General features: G+C 36.8%; 1 protein-coding gene across 19 annotated transcripts in view; it reads right to left on the reverse strand.

The window, feature by feature from the left end:
• The window catches only part of PTPN20 (protein tyrosine phosphatase, non-receptor type 20), a 109667-nt gene that overhangs the window by 62191 nt on the left and 24931 nt on the right, over nucleotides 1–22545 (reverse strand). For 6 of the 19 annotated variants that reach the window (XM_011950348.1, XM_011950341.1, XM_011950332.1 and 3 more), the window contains exon 2: nucleotides 2334–2431. The exons of 2 other annotated variants lie outside the window; for them this stretch is intronic. Coding sequence is in view for 8 of the 17 variants with exons in the window: in XM_011950337.1 (XP_011805727.1) it covers nucleotides 2334–2431; nucleotides 5617–5711; nucleotides 14785–14818 (227 nt within the window). In the remaining 9 variants the exon portion in view is untranslated. Of the gene's footprint in view, nucleotides 1–2333; nucleotides 2432–5616; nucleotides 5751–14784; nucleotides 14940–22545 lie in introns of those variants that run through there. 11 more of the 19 variants (XM_011950331.1, XM_011950343.1, XM_011950335.1 and 8 more) reach the window with 6 other exon arrangements.

The raw sequence follows: 22545 nt of genomic DNA on the forward strand, positions 1-22545 counted from the left end.
ATTCTCCTGCCTCAGCCTCCCGAACAGCTGGGACCGCATGCACCTGCCACCATGCCCGGCTAATTTTTTGTATTTTATGTAGAGTTGGAGTTTCACCGTGTTAACCAGGATGGTCTTGATCTCCTGAGCTCATGATCCATTCGCCTCAGCCTCCCAAAGTGCTGGGATTATCCCAGTATTTTAAACTTATGACAACTGAATACTGATTGCATAAACAAGCAATAAGTAATAAAAACTCTACACTTCACCTTCATTCTCTTGCTTTTAAACTTTTTGTTGTTTCTATTTATATCTTATAGTACTGTCTGTGCCTTAAAAAGTTATTATTTTTATCAGTTCGTCTTTTAGTCTTTCTACTCAAGAGGTGAGTAGTTAACCAACCACAATTACAGTGTTATATTCTGTTTTTCTGTTTACTTATTATTATCCCTCAGTTTTGTACCTTCAGATGATTTCTTATTGCTCATTTACATCCTTCACTTTCAGACTGAAAAACTTCCATTTTCTTGTAGGACAGGTCTGCTGTTGATAAAATACCTCAGCTTTTGTTTGTCTGGGCAAGTCTTTATTTCTCCTTCATGTTTGAATGATATTTTCACCAGATACATTATTCTAGGGTATACTTTTTTTTTCTTTAGTATTTTAAATATGTATGCCACTGTTTCCTGGCATACATACAATGTAGTATGTTGTTTCTTTTCTCTTGCTGCTTTTATCATCTTTTCTTTATCTTCGACCTTTGGAAGCTTATTAAATGCTTTGATGTAGTCTTCTTTGGGTTAAATCTGCTTGGCATTCTTTAATCTTCTTTTACTTGGATATTGATAGCTTTCTCTAGGTTTGTGAAGTTCTCTATTATCCCTTTGAATACACTTTCGATCCCTATCTCTCTTTCCACCTCCAGTTTAAGGCCAGTGACTCTTAAATTTGCCCCTTTGATGCTATTTTCTAGTCTTGTAGGTGTGCTTCATTTTTAATATTCTTTTTTCATTTTGTCTTCTCTGGAGTGTGTATTTCCAAATAGCCTGTCTTCAAGCTCACTAATTCTTTCTGATACTTGATCAATTCTGCTATTAAGGGACTTTTGTAGAGGACTATCTGCTTTTACAACTGAGCAGGCCATTCCCCCATTAACATTATAGTCCCGCTCTTGCAAACGAAGCTGGGCATTCCTCCTCTGCAAACAGGGAGGACAAAGGAGCCTACAAGACTGGCCTCAGTTGCAAATAGCAGACCCTGGGGGCTTGTTTATATGTAAACATCTTGGAAATTCAGAAAGTCAGGGAAAGATCAGAGAAACAACAATGTGTCTGGCGACTTGCTAACATTCCACAAAGGACGGTATAAAATGAAGCAGAGCGTGTGGTTCGAGGCGGCCGCCACGTTTGTCTCGTCTTGTGTTGTCTTGTGTGTTCATTCCTTTGTTCAGGAAACACGTGGACCCCAACACGCAATCTTTGGATTTTGACTCTAAAATAATGTTTACTACATTGTACATCAATTTGTCTTTTATATGTCTGTTTTCCTAATTAAACTGTGAACTAAAGAGCAAAAAATATATAGTAGTTTTTATTTATGTACAATGCTTAATATATCATAGAAGCTCAAAATGCCTTTGGAATTACTGTTATTTGTTTAATGCACTTCTGAAAGTTGTACATACAAATTTCATACAATACACATACAAAAACATATAATATAAAGAATATACACATTCTTATACAGTGCTATTCCAGTGAGGGTAGCTAAAATTACTGATAAATCTCTAAGAAAATATGGCTTAACAAAATGTTTCCTCATTTGATGTTTTTGCTTTTAACACCTAAATTTGAATATTTTATAAGCATGAAAACTTGTTTCTTTAGTTTTCCTAATGGAAATTTACTGTTCTTCAGGTACTTTAAATTTTATAAATATATACTACCAGAAATTCACCATACTAATAATCCTATTGTTTATACTATATAATTTTCTTTCTGAAAACAGATTACATTTCTAACAAAATTTAGTGTTGTACTGAGAGCTTCATGCTACCTCAAGTACACTGACCACTTCAAAAGCTCCAAGCATATTTGCAAAAGCTTTGACGCCAGGTAACTATTGTGAGAGGATAGAGAAATTGAATCCTTCAAGAATACTTTTCTCTTGTGTTAATTACCATATTTGTGAGATCGTAACCATATTCCTAAGAAAGCTAAATCAGGTTTATAAAAGGCTATATCTTGAAAAATTAACCATCTGAGGGCCATTATTCATTGTCTCCATGCAGAGGGCTAGCTATGAATATAAGTAGCATAAACAGAAAACTCACTAAATAAGCATATTAGTTATACCTTTCTGAAGGCTCTTCAAAAACATCCTCATAATCATTACGTGGGAAATTCCGAAGAGAAGGTTTTACCTTCTCTGAGTTAACTTCATTTTCAAAAACCTACAGATATAAGAAAGGAAACAAATTATAGCCCTGGTTTTAGAAAAAATACGGTTTAAAAGAAACATGATTTCTATAGCCACTTAAGAAGAGTGAAAAGATCTGCAATAATGGAATTATAACCACAATCACATAGTATAATTCTGCTTCTAGAAAATCACTTAACTGTATATCTCCCTATAAAATATTTTTCAATCTGTCAAAACAGTGCAGAGTACTATGTAAAGAGAAGTTATTTATATTGAATTACTCAAGTGATTTTTCAAAACTAAATTTTTAAAAAGCTTCGTTTGAGAAAAAGTAGATTTATTACTTCAGCCCATAAGAGATTTTCTTATAAGTGTTTACCATGTTTTGTTTACTGTGAATATAAAATTCCTGCCACTATATTTATCTTTACTTTAGTACTTGCACCATCCAATCTACTAATTCTAAGTATTTCTCCACATTTCACTGCCCAATTTTGCACTGGAGAGACTTCAGTCTTGACAACTCGCAGTGCCAGTGCCCCAGTCATCATATACACACATTTCCTTCCTTCCTTGTCTAATACTGTCTTGCCATACTTGACCTTCTGTTTTCTCAAGAACATCTTTTGAATCAGCTGATCGAATCTCATTCACACACAAAAATAACTTTGGGATTATTATTGAAATTAAGTGATACGAATGTTTTAATTTAAATTGGAAATAAGTGATATATTTATATATTAAGTATTATTATCCACTAATATGATATAGCTACCCAGCAAACACATTATACAATATTCTCAATAAAGACAATGTATACCTTTTCTTAGATTTACTCCTAAACACTTTAAGTGGCACAATTGTAAATGTAATGTTATAGAGTAGACCTTATATTTGCTACACACTGCTCAGTCCGCAAACCACATGTTTTTACATCTAGTATTTTTGTGTACATTCCATTCTAAATACTTTAAACATCCATTATGATTTCTTCTTTGACTAATGAGTTTACTAGTGTTTGCTTGGTGTATATTTAATTTTTACTTTAAAATCACAGGAAAATGTCCACCTAAGATTCCTTCTCATTAAATTATGTAGCTAACCAATACATTAAATGAAATGAGCTTCACAGAGTTGAACTAGTTTTGAAATCAGTACTGATTGGGAAATCCCTAAAAATTAATTTCAGGATAATTAAAATTGAAATGTAGAAGCTGTGGCTCCAGTGGGATGGAGGAAAAGAAGTGGGACAGTGCTATTACACAAACATGATCCCACTTCCCTCCTATGAGACATGTTTAAAAGTCATTTGAGTACAATTCATTTACTTAGAAAAAGTAACATTTGGAAGTCCTAACACAATTTAAACCTGAGACATCTTTCAAGTCATGGTTCAAAATCAAATTGATTATATTTATTTTTTAAAGAAGCAAACTGTTCTAGATGGCTGCAATTCAAATTTAAGGTTGACTAACATATGTCTGATTGAGTGAAATGTGATTTTGCTAACAATACCAAGAACTAACACGGAGAAACATAATAAATTATCAAGATGGCAGAACTTTTGGAGATTGCTCACTGAATCAAATTAATATCAAATTTTTTTAAACGTTAGAAAATGTTTTCTGAGGAGCCTAAGTTAGCTTTCCTGTACTCCAAGAAGCAAGGATTTATGAGGACAAAGTGAAAACAGTAACACAGATAGAAGCCTGCTTTCTAGTCTGTGACTCAAAAGTTGTATGATCATAGACAAATTGCTTCAGCTTTCACCTCTAAAATGAATGCCGGCATAAAAATGTCTTTAACAGGCCAGCCGTGGTGGCTTATGCCTATTATCCCAGCACTTTGAGAGGCCGAAATGGGTGGATCACTTGAGGCCAGGAGCTCAAGACCAGCCTGGCCAACAAGGTGAAACCCTGTCTCTACAAAAATCCAAAAAAATAAATTAGCCTGTCTCAAAAAAAAATTAGTAATGCTCCAAATCTAACCAACTTCAAGTCTATGAGTCTAGACAATTTCTAGGGGACAGCATCTATCTGAAAGGACATAAAAACGGCTACAATATCAAATTGTTTCATGAAATATAAGAAAAACAAGTTCTAATGAAATCAGGTAATTTTCCCAACACTCTAAAAACCATCCAGGAATGTTCTAAGATCCTTTTTTCTAAAAGGAAACTTTAAAGCATATCAGAATTCATCCTAGATAGGCCAAGCTATAACTTAGAAAAAACAAAAACCAAAGTAAAAATATAAACAAAATCACAAAATGTGCTCAGTTCTAGAAGAAGTCAAATAAGACTGTAAGACTATACAAAGGATCTACTTGGGCCATTCTGTGAAGGTGTTCCCTTTCAAACAGGAAGGTATCTCTGCTTCAAACAGGAAACCATTCTGATCAGAGAAAACTATCAAGAGCGAGCTAAGAGCCCAACATGGCACTAACAGCCATAGATTCCCAGCCAAAGATGTGATGGTAGCCTTGATGTGCCCAACTTAAGTATAGCAGAGAACGGACAGGAGATAATAACCAAGTTACAATGTTGTTCTTAAAAGCGGCACTCCTGCCCATCTGGGGTGGAGGTGGCAATTGAACAGGGGAAGTGGTAGAAGCAGTATTTGGTCTATGTACTGACTTTATCTCTATTATTGCTGTAACTTACAGGAAATGAGCACAAGGCCAGCATCATCACGGCAGTTCCAAAGCTCTAGTTGACTAGGTAAGAGAAAAAAAATGCAAAGCACCCACCAGACTAAAATCCATTTCCCTTTTTTTGTGTTCTAACCCTAGCACTATCTCCACAAATGGGGTAATGTGTTGAAGTAAGAGGTTTTGTCACAGACTTTTCACAGCCCTCTACTTTTCCATAGTTTGGAGACACCCAATCATGCTGTCTCAAATAATGAAAAAGTCCACAATCAATACATCTAAAGGTGCTTCAAACTTCATGTGAAATTTATTTTGTATCTTCATTAGTAGCACAAAACAAGTGCCTGTAAAATTTCTAGAGTAGCATTAGAAAATGCAATTCACTAGAAACTTGGCAAAAAGTTCCACTCTTTCAAATCCTTATTTTGGTCACTGTCAACACTACAGTGCAAAGAATTAAGAAATTATTTTGGTGAAAACAAAATAGATACCCATTTCCCAGAGAGCATAGTCAGCAACTTAGGTATTAGCCAAAATTAGTAGAGATGCCTCTCCTTTTAGTCTTACCTTTGATCTAGGTGTGTTTTTCTTACTTGATGAAGGCAAAGTCTCCCTGAAATTCAGGTCTCCTGCTTCAGAGTCATTTCCCTCATAATCTTTTACTGAACAAAGCAGGGGAAAAACTGATCAAATAGAAAACACTACACAGAAGGAAAAATGGAGACTTAATGAGAAAAAACAAGCTACATGAGGGGAATTTTCACCTCCTTTTCCTGTTTTCCAAACACCCCATCTTTATCTCCTATGGTAATCATCTCTTTCCCCCCGCTTTGAAAAAAGCAACATAGCAAAGCCGATCCTTCTTCTAGGATTATCCTCAGGGAGCTGACTTTTGAGCAGTTCCCTTGTTCCTCACTGCCATATTATTCAAGAAAGTACTTTTCAAGTAAATCTTAGATATTTACAACCTGCAGAACCCATGCATTGGGATCTACAGAATACAGTCTTCTGTGTTTCAGAGTCTATTTCTTGAATAAAGAATACTGTGTTGCAAAAGTCACACTTTAACTTCTTGTATTATTTATAATTCATAAGTTAGCAAGCAATATGTTAAATTACATAGAAAATTGTTTTCAGCTTTGTTGAAGAATGTAATATGAATCATCCCAAGGAAACTCTGGGTTTCTTATATGAGTGTTCCTAATTACTGTGTAAATTTTACTGCACAGACTCTTTCAGATAAGAAGCCAAGAGAGAAAATTTTCTCTGATCTCAGTATTGAGCACTCACAGTACTGTTTCTCATACCCTGGCAGCATGAAATATTATGATTTAGAACTTCTGTGACATGGCATATTACAAAATCAATAAAAATATAGTAAACAAGCACTATGGAATTGAAAAATGTGTTCCTGAATGTGTGTTAAAAAGGAAATCTAATAGAAATTATGAACCTTTATAACATATGAATTAATTTTATAAATTAAAACATTAAGAAATGTCAATGAAGGGACAACATATCAAAACTAATGTGAAGTAGCTAAATGAGTATTTAGATAGAGGGAAAATGTATAGGTTTAAATATGTTTGCAAAAAAAGTAGAAAAAAAACCTGATATAAATGAGTTTTGTATTCAATCATAGAGGCCAAAGAAAAACCAAGGAAACCCAGAGAAACTACAAAGGAGGAAATCATAAAGAAAACTATAATAATAGAAAATAAGCCTAAAGAATAATCAGCAAAATCCAATACACTAGTTCTTTGGAAAAAAAAACTTAAAAATACACAACCCTCTTTCACTACCAATCAATGGAGAGTAAGTGCACAAATGACATTAAAAATGAAAAAAAATTGCTTCTCAGCCTTTTGGCTAAGATCAAGTGTGAAAATGAAAAAACGCACAAATACAGATGCAGCTCACATTTTTAAAGGTAATAAGCGCCGGGCGCGGTGGCTCAAGCCTGTAATCCCAGCACTTTGGGAGGCTGAGACGGGTGGATCACGAGGTCAGGAGATCGAGACCATCCTGACTATCACGGTGAAACCCCGTCTCTACTAAAAATACAAAAACTAGCCGGGCGAGGTGGCGGGCGCCTGTAGTCCCAGCTACTCCGGAGGCTGAGGCAGGAGAATGGCCTAAACCCAGGAGGCGGAGCTTGCAGTGAGCTGAGATCCTGCCACTGCACTCCAATCCGGGCGACAGAGCGAGACTCTGCCTCAAAAAAAAAAAAAAAAAAAAAAAAAAAGGTAATAAGCAAATACTATGAGAAACTTTAGGAAAATCTGATGAAATGGAAACTTTTATAAGAGAATTGTAAGTTATGAAAATTTACTCCAGAAGATGCAGAAAGCCTAAATAGTGTCATAACCATTAAAAAAGTCAAACCAATAATCAAAAATATCACTCCCAAGAAGAAAAAGCATCTGGGCCCAAACAGGTTTCCAGATGGCATTTTATCAGACTTTCAGTGAAGAAAAATCTCTTTCTTATGCAAACGGTTTTGAAAATAGGAAATTCCGCAAACCTAGGAAGAAGCTTCAAGTGCTAGAAAAAAAAAATTAACAGAAAAAAAAAGTAACAGAAAAAAAAGTCTATAAGAAATATAAACAAGCAACTCATAGAAGGTGACTTACAGGCCAGTAATGTATTTTTAAAAAGTCCAGTCTCACCTGACAAACAAAAAATGAAAATTGAAACAACTTACAACTTACTTTCATTTATGCTTATGAGAGATTTACTGTAATAGGACTTAACCACAACTAATCAGAAAATAGGACAAAATATATAAAACAATAATTTTCAGACCTTGAACAACAGATTGTGATCCCAGAGAGAACGGGGTGAGCCTTCTGGTTGCTCCAGATCATGCACACTCCTCTAGGAGTTTGCAGGCTATAGCTCAGGAAAGGAATCGGAGTCCAGTGATTCACCGATTGAGAAGAAAAAGATCAAAGTTAGGAGAGGCTGAGGCAGCCAGAATTTGTAGGGCAGAATAACAGGGAGGCCTGTTATTATATTATTATTATAATAATAGGAGGGAGCTATACAGAACAAGAGAAGTCTAAGTAGCTGCAAAGAAACCCCCTCATGTCTTTTGCAGAATGTGGATATGCTTATATGAAGGAAGACAATCTCTGACACTCAGGAAGGATCACTGGAAAGTAGCAAGCCACACAATTCCTAGAAACAGTTCATATGAGCCAGAATGAGGAGACCCTGTAATACAGGGACACTGAGGATAGTGCACAGAAGAGATACCTCTTAGTAGTAAAACCGTCCTTGGAACAGAAGCTCCTAAGGGCCACCTATTAAAAAGGTGAAGAGCAAGCCTCAGACAAGATCAGGTTAAACTTCAAGTAACATAACTATGAGGCAGAAAAACCCAACATTCTTTAAAGAAATATCAAGGCCGGGTGCGGTGACTCATGCCTGTAATCCCAGCATTTTGGGAGGCCCAGGCAGGTGGATCATGAGGTCAGAGGAGTTCGAGATCAGCCTCACCAACAAGGTGAAACCCCATCTCTACTAAAGATACAAAAATTAGCTGGGCATGGTGGCGTGCACCTGTAATCCCAGCTACTCAGGAGGCTGAGGCAGGAGAATCACTTGAACCCAGGAGGCAGAAGGTTGCAGTGAGCGCATCACTGCACTCCAGCCTGTGAGACAGAGTAAGACTCTGTCAAAAAAAAAAAAAAAAAAAAAAAAAAAAAAAAAAAAAAAAGAAGAAGAAAGAAAGAAAGAAAGAGAAAAAATCTAGCACCAAAATCATGTAATTCACAATGTGTAGTAAACAATTAACAGGTATGCAAAGGAATAGAAAAGTATAACCCATAGCCAAATCAATCAATCAATAGAAATGTACTTAGAAATGACAGATGATAAAATTCAGAAAAAAAGAGCTTTTTAACTATTACAAGTTTTTAAAATGTGCTCAAGGAAATAAAGAAAAACATGATACAATAAAGAGATATAAATCATGTAAAAATAAGATATACTGAAATTTTTAGAGACAATGTATGAACTAAAAGAAATTAACAGCAGATAAGGCAGTAGAGAAGGAAAAAAAATCAGTGTCTGTTAATATACAGCAAGAGTGTATCCAAAATGAAGCACACAGTAGCAAAAAAAAGAGACTGAACAGACTCAGCAAACTGGGACAATGTAAGTGAACTAAAATTTCTGTAACTGGAATACCAAAAGTAAAACAAATATGAAGAAATAATAGCTGAAATAATAGCTGAAATGTTACCAAACTAGATGAAAACTATAAACCAACAGACCATAGAAGATCAATAAAATACAAGTGTAATATATGAGCTTATAGAAAAATCACATTCATGTATGTCATATTCAAATTACTGACAAGAAAAAATGCCAGAGAAAACAGACACATTAAATATAGAAAAACAAAGATAAGAATGATGGATTTCTCATCAGAAATCATGCATGCTAGAAGATAATGGTGAGACATTTTAAAGTATTGAAAGAATAGAGAATTCTTATAGAATGTCAGTATAGAATTCTATACCCTGAAAATATATATTTCAAAAAATAAGACTTCTGTAGACCAATAAAAACTAAGATAATATCCAGCCTGCACTAAACAACAACAACAAAAAAAAATAAAGGAAGTTTTTCAGACAGAAGGAAAAGGATAAAATATGAAAATGTAGACCTATACAAAGGAATGAAGAGTGGCAAAACTGGAAAATATATGAGCACATAAAACAAACTCTTTCACATGTTCTAATTTCTTTAAAAGATAACTCAATTTTAGACAGGCGGATCACAAGGTCAGGAGATCGAGACCATCCTGGCTAACACGGTGAAACCCCGTCTCTACTAAAAAAATACAAAAACCCTAGCCGGGCGAGGTGGCGGGCGCCTGTAGTCCCAGCTACTCAGGAGGCTGAGGCAGGAGAATGGCGTAAACCCGGGAGGCGGAGCTTGCAGTGAGCTGAGATCTGGCCACTGCACTCCAGCCTGGGTGATAGAGCGAGACTCTGTCTCAACAACAAAAACAAAAAACAAAAAAAAAAACCTCAATTTTAAGGAAAAATAATAATCTATTATAGGGTATACAACACTCACAATAAAATTGGTATCAATAATAGCATGAAAGGCAAACAGGAGGAAATAGAAATATCCTATGTTCCTACAACTATATGTGAAATGGTAAAGCAGTCCCTGCTTACCCACAGGGAATGTGTTCTAAGACCCCCAGCGGATGCCTAAAACTTAGGCTAGTACTTCCTGCACTGAAGTCTTAAATCCCTCAAAGTCATCCATGAGAGTTAAAATCAATTTCTCCCAAACTCCTGTTAATGTTGACATTTTTATCTTCTCCCATAAATCACAAATGTTCTTAACGGCATCTAGAATGCTGAGTTATTTCCAAAAGGTTTTCAATTTACTTTGCCCAGAACCATCAGAATGATCACTATCTATGGCAGCTACAGCCTTACAAAATGTTTCTTAAATAATGAGACATGAAACTCAAAATTACTCCTTGATTTCTAGGCTATGGAATAGATATTAAATCAGAAACTAAATCAGTAATTTTTAAAAAACCTACCAATCAGAAAGAGCCCAGGCCAGAAGAATTCACAGTCAAATTCTACCAGATGTATAAACAAGAGATGGTACCAATCCTACTGAAACTATTGCAAATAATTAGGAAGAGGGACTCCTTCCTAACTCATTCCATAAGGCCAGCATTGTTCTGATACCAAAACCCGGCAGAACACAAGGTCTAATATCCAGAACTTATAATGAACTTACAAGTGAACAAGCAAGAATCAAACAACCCCGTTAAACAATGGGCAAAGGACATGAACAGACACTTTTCAAAAGGAGACACACACGTAGCCAAGAAGCATAAGAAAAAATGCTCAATATCACTAATTATCAGAGAAATGCAAATCAAAACCACGAGATACCATCTTACACAAGTCAGAATGGCTATTAGTAAAAAGTAAAAAAAAAGTTTGTGAGGTTGCAGAGAAAAGTGAATACTTATACACTGCTGATGGGAATGTAAGTTCAACCACTATGGAAAGCAGTTTGGAGATTTCTCAAAGAACATAAAATAGAACTACCATTTAATTCATCAATCACATTACTGGGTATATGAAGGGATATAGATTGTTCTGTCATAAAGACACAAGCACATGTATGTTCACCACAGAACTTTTCACAATAGCGAAGACATGGAATCAACCTGCATACCAGTCAACAGTGGAGTGGATAAAGAAAATGTGGTACATACCATAGAATATTACACAACCATAAAAGGAATGAAATCATGGCCAGGTGCGGCGACTCATGCCTGTAATCCCAGCAGTTTGGGAAGCCAAGGCAGATGAATTACCGGAGGTCAGGAGTCTGAGTCCAGCCTTGCCAACATGATGAAACTCTGTCTCTACTAAAACTACAAAAATTAGCGGGGCATGGTGGCACACGCCTGTAATTCCAGCTACTCAGGAGGCTGAGGCAGAAGAATTGCTTGAGCCTGGGAGATGGAGATTGCAGTGAGCCAAGATCGCACCACTGCACTCCAATCTGGCTGACAGAGGGAGACTCTGTCTCAAAGAAACAAACAAACAACAACAACCACAACAACAAAAACAGAATGGAATTATGTCCTTTGCTGCAACATGGATGCAGCTGGAGGCCATTATCCTAAATGAATCACTACCTGGGTGATGAAATCATTTGTTCACCAAACCACAGCAACAAGCAATTTGCCCATGTAACAAACTTGCATATGTACCCCCAAGCCTAAAATAAAAGTTGGAAAAAAAAAAAGTCTACAAAACAGTTTGGGTAGCTTTCCATGTTTTCCCATATTCTAGCATAATTGATTTAGCATTAAAATTAGCTTTTTCAGAAAAGTTTGCAACTGTTAAAGGATAATTTTCAGAAAAGGAAAATCATGGCTCTCATACAGATATATAAATGAACATGTTACTTTATTATATTCATTAATCAGTGAGGGAACCAGGCAGATGTTATTTAAAAAACTTTTTTTTTAAACCCGTAATACTGTGTGTTAGTCTGTTTGCATTTATATATAGGAATGTCTAAGGCTGGGTAATGTATAAAGAAAAGAGGTGGCCGGGCGCAGTGGCTCAAGCCTGTAATCCCAGCACTTTGGGGGGCCGAGACAGGCGGATCACGAGGTCAGGAGATCAAGACCATCCTGGCTAATATGGTGAAACCCCGTCTCTACTAAAAATACAAAAACTAGCCAGGCGAGGTGGCACACACCTGTAGTCCCAGCTACTTGGGAGGCTGAGGCAGGAGAATGGCGTGAGCCCGGAAGGCGGAGCTTGCAGTGAGCTGAGATCCGGCCACTGCACTCCAGTCCGGGCGACAGAGCGAGACTCCGCCTCAAAAAAATAAATAAATAAATAAATAAAATTAAATTAAAAAAGAAAAGAGGTTTGTTCTGGTTTGTGGTTCTGCAGGCTGTACAGGAAGCATGGTGTTGGTATCTGCTTCTAGTATCTAACCTCAGAAGGCTTATAGTCATGGCAAAAAGTGAATGAGGAGCCAGCATATCACATGGTGAGAGAGAAAGCAAGAGAGAAGGGGAGGTTCCAGACTCCTTTGAACAACCAGATCTTACATGAGCTGAGCGAGCACTCACTAACTACCAGGGTGATAGCACCAAGTCATTCACGAAGGATCTGCCCCTATGATCCAACATCTCCCACCAGGTTGGGGATTACATTTCAACATGATTGGAAGAGATAAACATCCAAACTATACCATACTGGAAGTCCTTGCCAGAGCAATTAGGCAAGAGAAACAAATAAAAGGCATCCAAATTGAAAAGGAGAAACAATTATGCAAGAGAAACAAATAAAAGGTATCCAAGTTGAAAAGGAGGAAGTCAAATTTGTCCCTGTTTACAGATGACACACTCTCATAAATGCAAAAACCTGAAGAATTCACCAAAAAGCTCCTCTTAGAACTGATAAACAAATTAAGTAAAGTTGCAGGATACAAAATCAACATGCAAAAATCAGTAGCATTTCTATACACCAATAACAAACTACCTGAAAAAGAAATCAAGTAAGCAATCTCATTTATAATAACTACAAAAAAATAATACCTACAAATAAATTTAACCAGAGATTAAAGATCTCTACAATAAAAACTATAAAAAATTGATGAAATAAATTGAAGAAGACACAAACCAATGGAAAGACATCCCATGTTCATAGAATGAAAGAATAAATATTTTTAAAATGATAATATAACCAAAGGAATCTGAGAGGTCAATGCAATTCCTATCAAAATACCAACGATATTCTTCAGAGAAATTTTAAAATCCTAAAATTCACATGGAAGTACAAAAAATGCTCCAAATAGTCAAAGCAATTCTGAGCCAAGAAAAACAAAAACAAAATAAAAACAAACAAACGGCAACAACAAAAAAAACAAGAACAAAGCTTGGGGTATCACACTACCTGACTTCAAAATACACTACAAATCTATAGTAACCACAAAATCATGACACTGGCATAAAAACAGGCACATATACCAGTGGAATAGAATAGAGAACCCAGAAATAATTCCATGTGTTTATAGCCAACTCTTTTATGACAAGGCACAAAGAACATATATTGGGGACAAGATAGTCTCCTCTATAAATGGTCCTGGAAATAACTGGATATTCCTATGCAGAATAAACTTAGACTCCTATCCCTCACCTTACACAAATATTGCACAATCTGACTTATAGATGGAATCCAGACTCACAAAAGCAAATAGCAGAATGGTGGTTGCCAGGGGATAGGTGAAGGAGAAAACGGAGAGCTGTTGGTCAGATGGTATCAAGTATCAGTTATACTAGATGAATGCATTCTGAAGATCTGATGTACAGCATAATACATACAATACTGTATTGTAATGATATTTGCTAAGAGGGTAGATCTTATGTTTGTAATACAGACATACACACACACACATGCACAAAGAAAGAAAATGGTAACTATGTGATGTGGTGGATATGTTAGCTTAATTGTGGTAATCATTTCACAGTATATAGACAAATCAAAACATCAAGTTGCACACCTTACATATACACAATTTTGTCAATTATACCTTGATAAGGATTGGAAAAACACTTCTAAGGAGGGAGCAATAATAACGACAAGGAGGGCAGGTAGAAGAGAGAATAGAAGCTGGGCTGAATGTGGAAGAAATGAGAAAAGGCATTAAAGACATACTGAAAAATGATGGCAAGCTAGTAATGTTTTAAGCAAGACAATGATAATATGGGTCGGCTGGGAGACAGCTGACATTTAACTAAATAAAAAACCTTAGAAATGTGTAAGCCCTGAGTTCACATCTAACAAAATTATAAAAACAAACAGCTTTGTGGCGGATTACAGGTTGTTTTTACTGTCTTGTTATTTTGTGTTTTGATGCTTTTTTGTACTTCCCAAATTCTTCACAATAAACCTATATTACATTTATAATCAGGAAAAAAATGCTATTTGAAAAGAGTAAAGTAAAACACTAGAGTCTAATTGTTGTTACTCTAAGTGTGATGGCTTATTAGAAATGCAGAGTCTCGCCCCCCTCCACACCTCACCAAGACCCAGGAGATCAGAATATGCAAGATAATAATCCACAGGTGGTCCCTATGCAAATCTACAGTCTGAGAGGCACTGCTGTAGCTCCTCCTGATCCCATACCCACAAAAGTAGATGATGCACCTACCAGACTCTGCTCTAAAGTCCCTAGGTGAAGACATGTTCCCATCCCCTAAATTAGACTGGAAAAGGCTTCTTCAGAAACGGAGCCTTAGTGTCCTGTGAGTCAGGCCAAAGGTCTAATTAGTATCCTGGGGGCCAGCAAATAATTTTTGTTCACCTAGTAAAACACACAAAGCCAAAGATTTTTCTGTTAGACAACTGGAGCTATCATAGCTTTAACATATTATTACTCAATTCAAAATATTTAAAACAGTGCAATTTTAATTAAAGACAATTAAAATAAATTTCATTTGAAATTTTATCAAATAATTTCAGGATATTCCTTGAGAACTGGAGATATGCTTATTTATTCAAATACCAGAGCTTAAATATGCTATACTTTGCATTCCACAAATAAATATGTGAATGGCCCTCCACTCCAGTGATAGATCTCTTTATATAAACACACACACACACACATAGACACACACACACACACAAATGCAATCAGTGTCACTCAACGGAAACTCAATTATTTAAATGCCACACCTAAGCTAAATTAGGTGCTGAGAATTCAGTACTGAATAAATAAGAATTAATTACAGAGCCTGTCTTCAAGGAGTTCTTGTTCATTCAATCTATAAAAAGTTCTTGCACAGAATAAATATTTTTTTCTTTTCTAATTCTTCCCATAAGGGGCCTGTAAAGCCATGTTACATTGCTCCCATTGGTTAAAATACCAAGAATACTTTTTGTCTGGAGACCTTTCCATTAACTCCCTGCAAATAAAATGGTATTACTGTAATCTGAATCTAAAGTGAATGTTGTGAAACAGATTTATTTTAAAACTTTGAGATACAGGTGCTAAAAAATTATTTAAGGCTGGGTGTGGTGTCTCATGCCTACAATCCTAGCACTTTGGGAGGCCGAGGCAGGAGGATCACTTGAGTTCAGGAGTTTGAGGCCAGCTGGGGCAATTGAGCGAAACCCTGTCTCTACAAAAATTAGATGGGTATGGTGGCACACACCTGTGGTCCCAGCTACTCGAGAAGCTGAGGTAGGAGAATGGCTTGAGCCTGGGAGGCAGAGGATATAGTGAGCCAAGATCATGCCACTGCAGTCCAGCATGGTCAACAGAGCCAGACCCTGTGGCAAAAAAAAAAAAAAACTAAAATGTGAAAGTAAGGCAAAAAGATAAGTGGAATGTCACTTCAATGTCATAAAATAATGACAGGCCATCCCAAAGATTACTTACGTGGGGAAATTGTACTTTATTAAGTTCATTGTTTACTACTGATTAAAAGTCCTAGACTTAATGCAATTACAAGGTAACCTATAGATTTTTGTCCAGCAGTGATACAAATAATTTCTATTTGATAAAGTAACACTAAAGATTATAATTTATTTCTGTCTGATATTAACCAAGTTTTCTTAATCTAATCTAGCATTCTTACTCTAACATTGGTTCAAAATGCCAGTGAAAAACCTAGATCCTCAAACTGCTCTTTGAACTACCTTTGCCATCTTCCTGGTTTATTCACTAATTAATACATTGAGTAAAATGTTTAACCTGGTTTCATTTCAAATTTGTATGAGTCACATTTTTAATTTTTAAAAAACTCTACTTTGACAAGGGGAAGAATATCTTTTTTAAATAGGAGGAGGGCTAGGCACAGTGGCTCACACCCTTAATCCCAACACTTCGGGAGGCCGAGAGGTGGGAAGATCACTTGAGCTCAAGAGTTTGAGGCCAGCCTGAGCAACGCAGTGAGACCTCATCTCTACCAAAAATTAAAAAAAAAAAAAAAGATAGCCAGGTGTGGTGGCACTCACCTGTAGTCCCAGCTACTTGGGCAGCTAAGGCAGGAGGATTACAAACCTGCGAGATAGAGGCTGCAATAAGCTATGACTGTGCTACACTGTACTCCAGCCTAGGCAACAGAGCAAGACTCTGTCTCAATTAAAAACAAAAACAAAAGGATGGCAGTGGTCTTGTGACAGGTAGTGAGGTAACAGATTTCAGTGAGGAGCCCTCCCTGGAAGCAGACATGAGATCTTAAGGACCTCAGAATTAACTAAGAACCTCTAAGAATGACACCTAAGCTTCTGCCTACCAACTATGTGATTGAAAAGATACAAAATAGTACAATTTTAATTAAAGACAAAATAAATTTTGTTTCAAATTTTATCAAGTAATTTCAAGACACTCCTTGATAACTGGAGACACTCATTACTAATTCAAATACTAGGGTTTAAACATGCTATACCTTGCATTCCACAAATAAATATGTGAATGGCCCTCTACACCAATGACTTATCCTCTTTATGTAAATACACACACATATTAATAAGATCTCTCTAGTGCACAGATGAATAGACTAAAATTCGTATCAAACCATACCAACAGTCAGTTGTTCAGACCTTCCATCAGAACAGCTTTGATCAGAAATGCATGCCTAATCCTAGTATTTTAATAAACAACAGTGCAGCGAGTCACAGATAACCCTACAGAAACACAGGAAATAAACTGGATAAATTTCCCTTTCCTGACATGTGTTCTAGTGTATCTTAAAATAGACAAAACAAAGCAATATTAAAATGATTAACATTTAATTCAATTTTGAGTTGCAGCTACTGTAGTAAATCAGTAATAGGATCATACAAGTCAACATCAACACATGTGTACTGAAATTTTAGATACCTAGAAAAGTAAACTATATGATAAAAACAAAATCTTCATTTGCAGAAGAAAACTTTTCAGAAAACATAGTGCAAGCTTTTACCATATTTCCCACCTCCCTTCAAGCTTGGCTAAGTAAGCCCCTGCAAGTGCTTCCCCTATAAGCTCCATGTTTTATAATGATTTCTGGACTCATCTCCTCGGGTTGGACCATAAGCATCTTGAGGACAGAAACTATAACATTTTCATTTTTGAATCTCCAGCCACTAAAATAACACATTGGAGACATGCAAGAAATGTTTGAGGGACTAATTAGTTAATTCCATAAAGAACGTGTATGTATCACCAGGTAACTGGTGATCCACATCAAGAGCTCTGAGAAGTCACAGAGGTATCACTTGAGTGATAGGCACTCGGTCCCTGAGGGAAAGATTGTGAAAGATATTGAGGGACCAGTGGTCAGGTCCGTAAGACAAAGGTTTCCCTCCAACTCCTGGGGAAGGTGCAATAGTATAGAAAACAGAGAATTAGCCCTGATAAAAGGGAAACCCTTTAAAAAGTATTACTTATTCTACGATAGAGCACTGAGGATAGAGGAACAAAAGCTCCAATATGAAACAAAGTGATCCCATCTAATCATAAAAAAAAGAAAAACTACAAGTGTTTGGTTTGCTCAGGAAACAAAAGCAAAACACCTTTCCTCAGGTGGCAGGGTGACATAATTGGAGAATCAGTGAATACTGTACATATTCTCAAATTCTCAGCCAGGACAGTATTTTCAGTCTATCTCAAACTCTCTCAAAACTGAAACAGGTGCTAACAAAGACTATGTCTTCACAGTGGACTTTGGGTTGCGTGCAAGATGCAAAAACATACAATTTAAAATGACATGCTCAGCACCTTGGGCCTCTGGCAGTTCTTAGCACCAGGGCTGGGGCTACCTCTAATTCTTGTGAAAGTTCTATCACACACTACTCCCTGAGACCTATACTAGCCTGAAGAGAAGGGAATGAAAGAAGTCTCAAATGTTCAATAGTGACTGACTCTTGCCCTACCTGTAGTCACCCCAGGGATAAGAGTTCTTTCCTCTGAAATCTGTATTTCCTGTGACTAAATTCTCAGTACAAGCTTCTTAGGCTACTAGTAATTATTTGGCAGGTTTTATGCCTTTTAATAATGATTTTTAGTTTTTTATAAAGAATGGTGGTATTGCTTTTTCTGATTATAAACGTAACTATTAAGAAATGTCATTCCATGGTTTCTTAATCATTCTCTGTAGTATGTGAGTCTGAGGGCTGGGGGCTCAGAGGGAAGTAGGAAGAAGTGAAGTGCTGAAGTGCTACCTCCAGAGCCACTGACAGTTTGCCCAGTGCAATCAGGCAAAACAAGAAAAATAAAATAAAAGGATTAATATTGGGGAGGAAGAAAGAAAACCGTCTTTATTTGCAAGGTTAAAAGCTTTATACATAATTATACCTCAATAAAGTTGATTTTTAAAAAGCTGCAAAAAGATAATGTACTTCAATTAAAATAAAATATAGAAACACTTGTATAAAGATAATATCAAGTGACTAATGTAAGTTTAAACATTAAAAAATAGTTGCTACCCACCCATCATAGACATGAGAACAAACTGTCACCATCTGTGTTAGCAGCAAGCTCACTAAGGATTACTGTGAGCATCCATTGGAACAATGGAAGACTTAACGTTCCAAAGGCACTGGAACCCTATGTCAACAATGCTTCACCCCTTGAAACCCAAGCACTGATGATGCAGTTGCCATGAGCAACATTCTGAGTAAATACTTTTTCAATTATTAGAATGGTTCAAGTAAAAGTAATGAATGACTTAAGACATCTTTCCGAAATGACTCTGTTACCTGGATGCCTCTGCTATTAAGGTGCCAAGGCAAACAACCTTATTTCATTCATGATATAAATTGCTTTGGCATATTCCCCCCAACCTCCTGAACCTCGGGTCCATCCGTTTGTCTATCTGTCTGTTTAAACTTCTTTTCTTCCCTCCTTCCTACATTCCTCTCTCTCTCTTTTGGAAGTGTACCAGTAATTACAAGAGGGTGCTTTATTTCAAAATACACAATTCCTGTACCTCCAATCACTGTTATCAAGCAAAAAAGTTCACTGTTTAATGTGTTAGAAGCCAATACTATGGCACTGCGTTTTTGAGAAAAGAAAGACTTTTTTGTAGGTCAACCAACAGGGAGACAGGAGTCTAGCTCAAATCTGTCTCCATGTACTGTTTTTAAGGCAGTATTTTTATTAGAACACATTTAGGGAGTGAATTTGGGTATAGCAGGAGATTGGCAGAAAGAAAAGGGTGGCTGAAAAGGCTTTGGGCATGTGCAGTATCTCTTCATGCTGTCTCATGGGTCACATATGTAAATTCCAGGGGAGTTAGTACAAAACATGCAGTGGAAATGTGGGCTGTGGCGTCAGCAAGCTCATACTATGTAGACTCTAGTTTGCTATATTGGTTCCAACTGATTTCAGCCAGTTTTGTTATCTTAAAAGCAGAGAGAATTTCAGTGTTTCAGAAAGTTGTTTTCGTTTTTTGTTTTTATCAACCAATCCTATAAATTCAAGAACATCTCTTTGCCACTGATTAACTCTTTGGGGCACGGTTTCATTAGTAGACCTCAGCTTCCATACTCCAAATAACTACCTATTTACTGGGTGCAGCTGAACCATTTCCATAACTGAGATCATGTAAGTCAGGAATGTATACACATTACATATGTGCGCAGACAAAAGTTCATGACTTCACCTACCAGGTCCAAGACGAGTCTCCTTAGGAATGCCTGCATACAAGGCTGGCCCTTGACTGGTGTCTGGGAACTTGGCTGGTAAAATCATTGCCTATACTAATACAAATTTTTTTCTAAATAAGAAAATTAGCTCATTTCTCCTAAAACATCTTCTTTCCTTCTAGGTATCTGGAATTTCAGTGACTGCTATCAGTCGCACTGACAGTCTGTGCCCATGACTAACCCCTGATAAAGACCCTAAATTCTTAAGCTCAGATGAGTTTCCCTGATAGACAACACTTCACAAGTTCTCATACTTTGTTATTCAGAAAATTAAGTGCATCCTACGTGACTCACAAGGAGAATATTCTGGGGAGATTGTGTCTGATTTTCCTTTGTTGATTTTGCTTTGTACCTTTTAAGTCTACCATATCTTAGCCATGAATGTGACTACCTGCTGAAATCTATGAATCCTTCTATCCAATCGCTGAATCTGGGAGTAGTCTTGAAAGGATATAAAATGTGTGTGAAAGTGTGTACACTGAAGCCTTACTGCTAAAACCTGTGCCTTACATTCTTGAAGATTTTGTAAGTTCTTGTTCTCCTGCTGGTAGCATCCAGGGGAGTCACAAGATGTCACAAAACCGGTTATGAAACCTGTTGCGAAAAGATTAACTGCCCTTTGTTCTGCTTCTGTAAGACTGCTTTCCGGCCTCAGGGTTTGCGAAAGCAAGCCCTACCCTTGCCCTGCAAGCCCCTGACAGACGTCATCAGGATTTCTAAATTAACTGAAATATTAAAAATGGCGGGAACCAATCATAATCAACCAACTCGCCTTGTTCAAATGTCAGCCAATCATACATTAGATTTGTATAATAACTCTGTACCTGTTTACCCTAGACTATATAATGTTGTCTTGAGCCCACTACTGGAGCTCTCCCGCTTTACTCCGCTCTTGGAGGCGTGAGAGTTCCAGGTTCGAACCTGTAATAAAGATCCTTTGCACTTGCATTGACGCCTGACTCTGGTGAGCTTTTCTGGGGACTAGACGGACTTGGCACAACAGTCTTAGAGAGCTCTGACAAAGGCTAGTGTGGGAAATACGTTGTCATCCTCATTAACAGACCCTTCTTAGTTATATCTCACCTTCTAAGTTCCTCCCTTCCACTTCCCAGGAGAGAAAAAGCCACACAGTATTACCTGAATATCATCCCAGGGTAATCACAGAACACCCATCTCTGCAAAAGAAGGAAAAACGAACTAGGTAATGTTGCAATATTTTTAACTGCAAATAATTTTGCATACAAGGCTTACCTACATTTTACTATTTTTGCACTAAATGTTTAAAAGTAACAAGCTAGAATCTTAATGTAAAAATATACATGTCTAACAAAATTTAACTTGTTCTGCTATCATGAAAAGAGGGATTCCAGACAAATGTCTCACAATGTGCAGTCAATAGGCTTATATAAATAAGGACTAAACTTGCAGGCTTAATAAAAGATCACCAAACCAGGGAAAACTCCAAGTAAAATTATAGTACACAGTTGTCCCTCCCACCTGAGACTCACCTGAGACTCATACTTTCCTTCCAACATGTCTGTTTTGCCTATTCCCTCAAGACTCAGACTTCAAATGAGTTCCCTTTAAGTAGATAAGAACTGTTTCACAACAGATTCCAGAAAAACCAATATGCCACCTAAAGGACAAGGAAGGCATCTGCACTAAGAAAATGAAAAGAAGTCAGAGAAAGAACTTCCTGACTTACTCAGATCATATCCATGGGTCCACATATGTCTAAAGGCCAACCTTGTCCTTAATCTGTAGCCACTTAATCTATAAAATAAAAGATTTAGAAAAGGGCTATAGGCAATATGGATTTTTTGCAGATACTAAATTTTTTAAGTCCATAAACTTTCTCCTTAAAATACTGAAGACCATTAGTGATGGTTATAATATTCTTGTCTGAACTGAGAGCTATAGTCAGGCTCCTTTTAGAAGCCCTGCCATGAACAGAGAAAAGAGAAAAGGCATGCTCCTACTCCTTTATCCTCTGTAGACATCTTTCTCATGATAAGTTAATAATGAGAAGAGAAAACCAACCTTCTAGATTTCTCATCATTTAATGGTGTGAACCCTGAGTTTCTGAAGCCTGGTTAAAAAAAAAAGAAAAAAAAGAAGAAGGAGAAGGAGAAACAGAAGGAGAAGGAGGAGGAGGGGAGGAGGAGGAGGGGGAGGAGAAAGAAGAAGAAAGAAGAAAGAAGAAGAAGAAGAAGAAGAAGAAGAAGAAGAAGAAGAAGAAGAAGAAGAAGAAGAAGAAGAAGAAGAAGAAGAAGAAGAA

Source organism: Colobus angolensis, unplaced genomic scaffold (assembly GCF_000951035.1).
Source record: "Colobus angolensis palliatus isolate OR3802 unplaced genomic scaffold, Cang.pa_1.0 Scaffold306, whole genome shotgun sequence".
NCBI lineage: Eukaryota > Metazoa > Chordata > Mammalia > Primates > Cercopithecidae > Colobus > Colobus angolensis.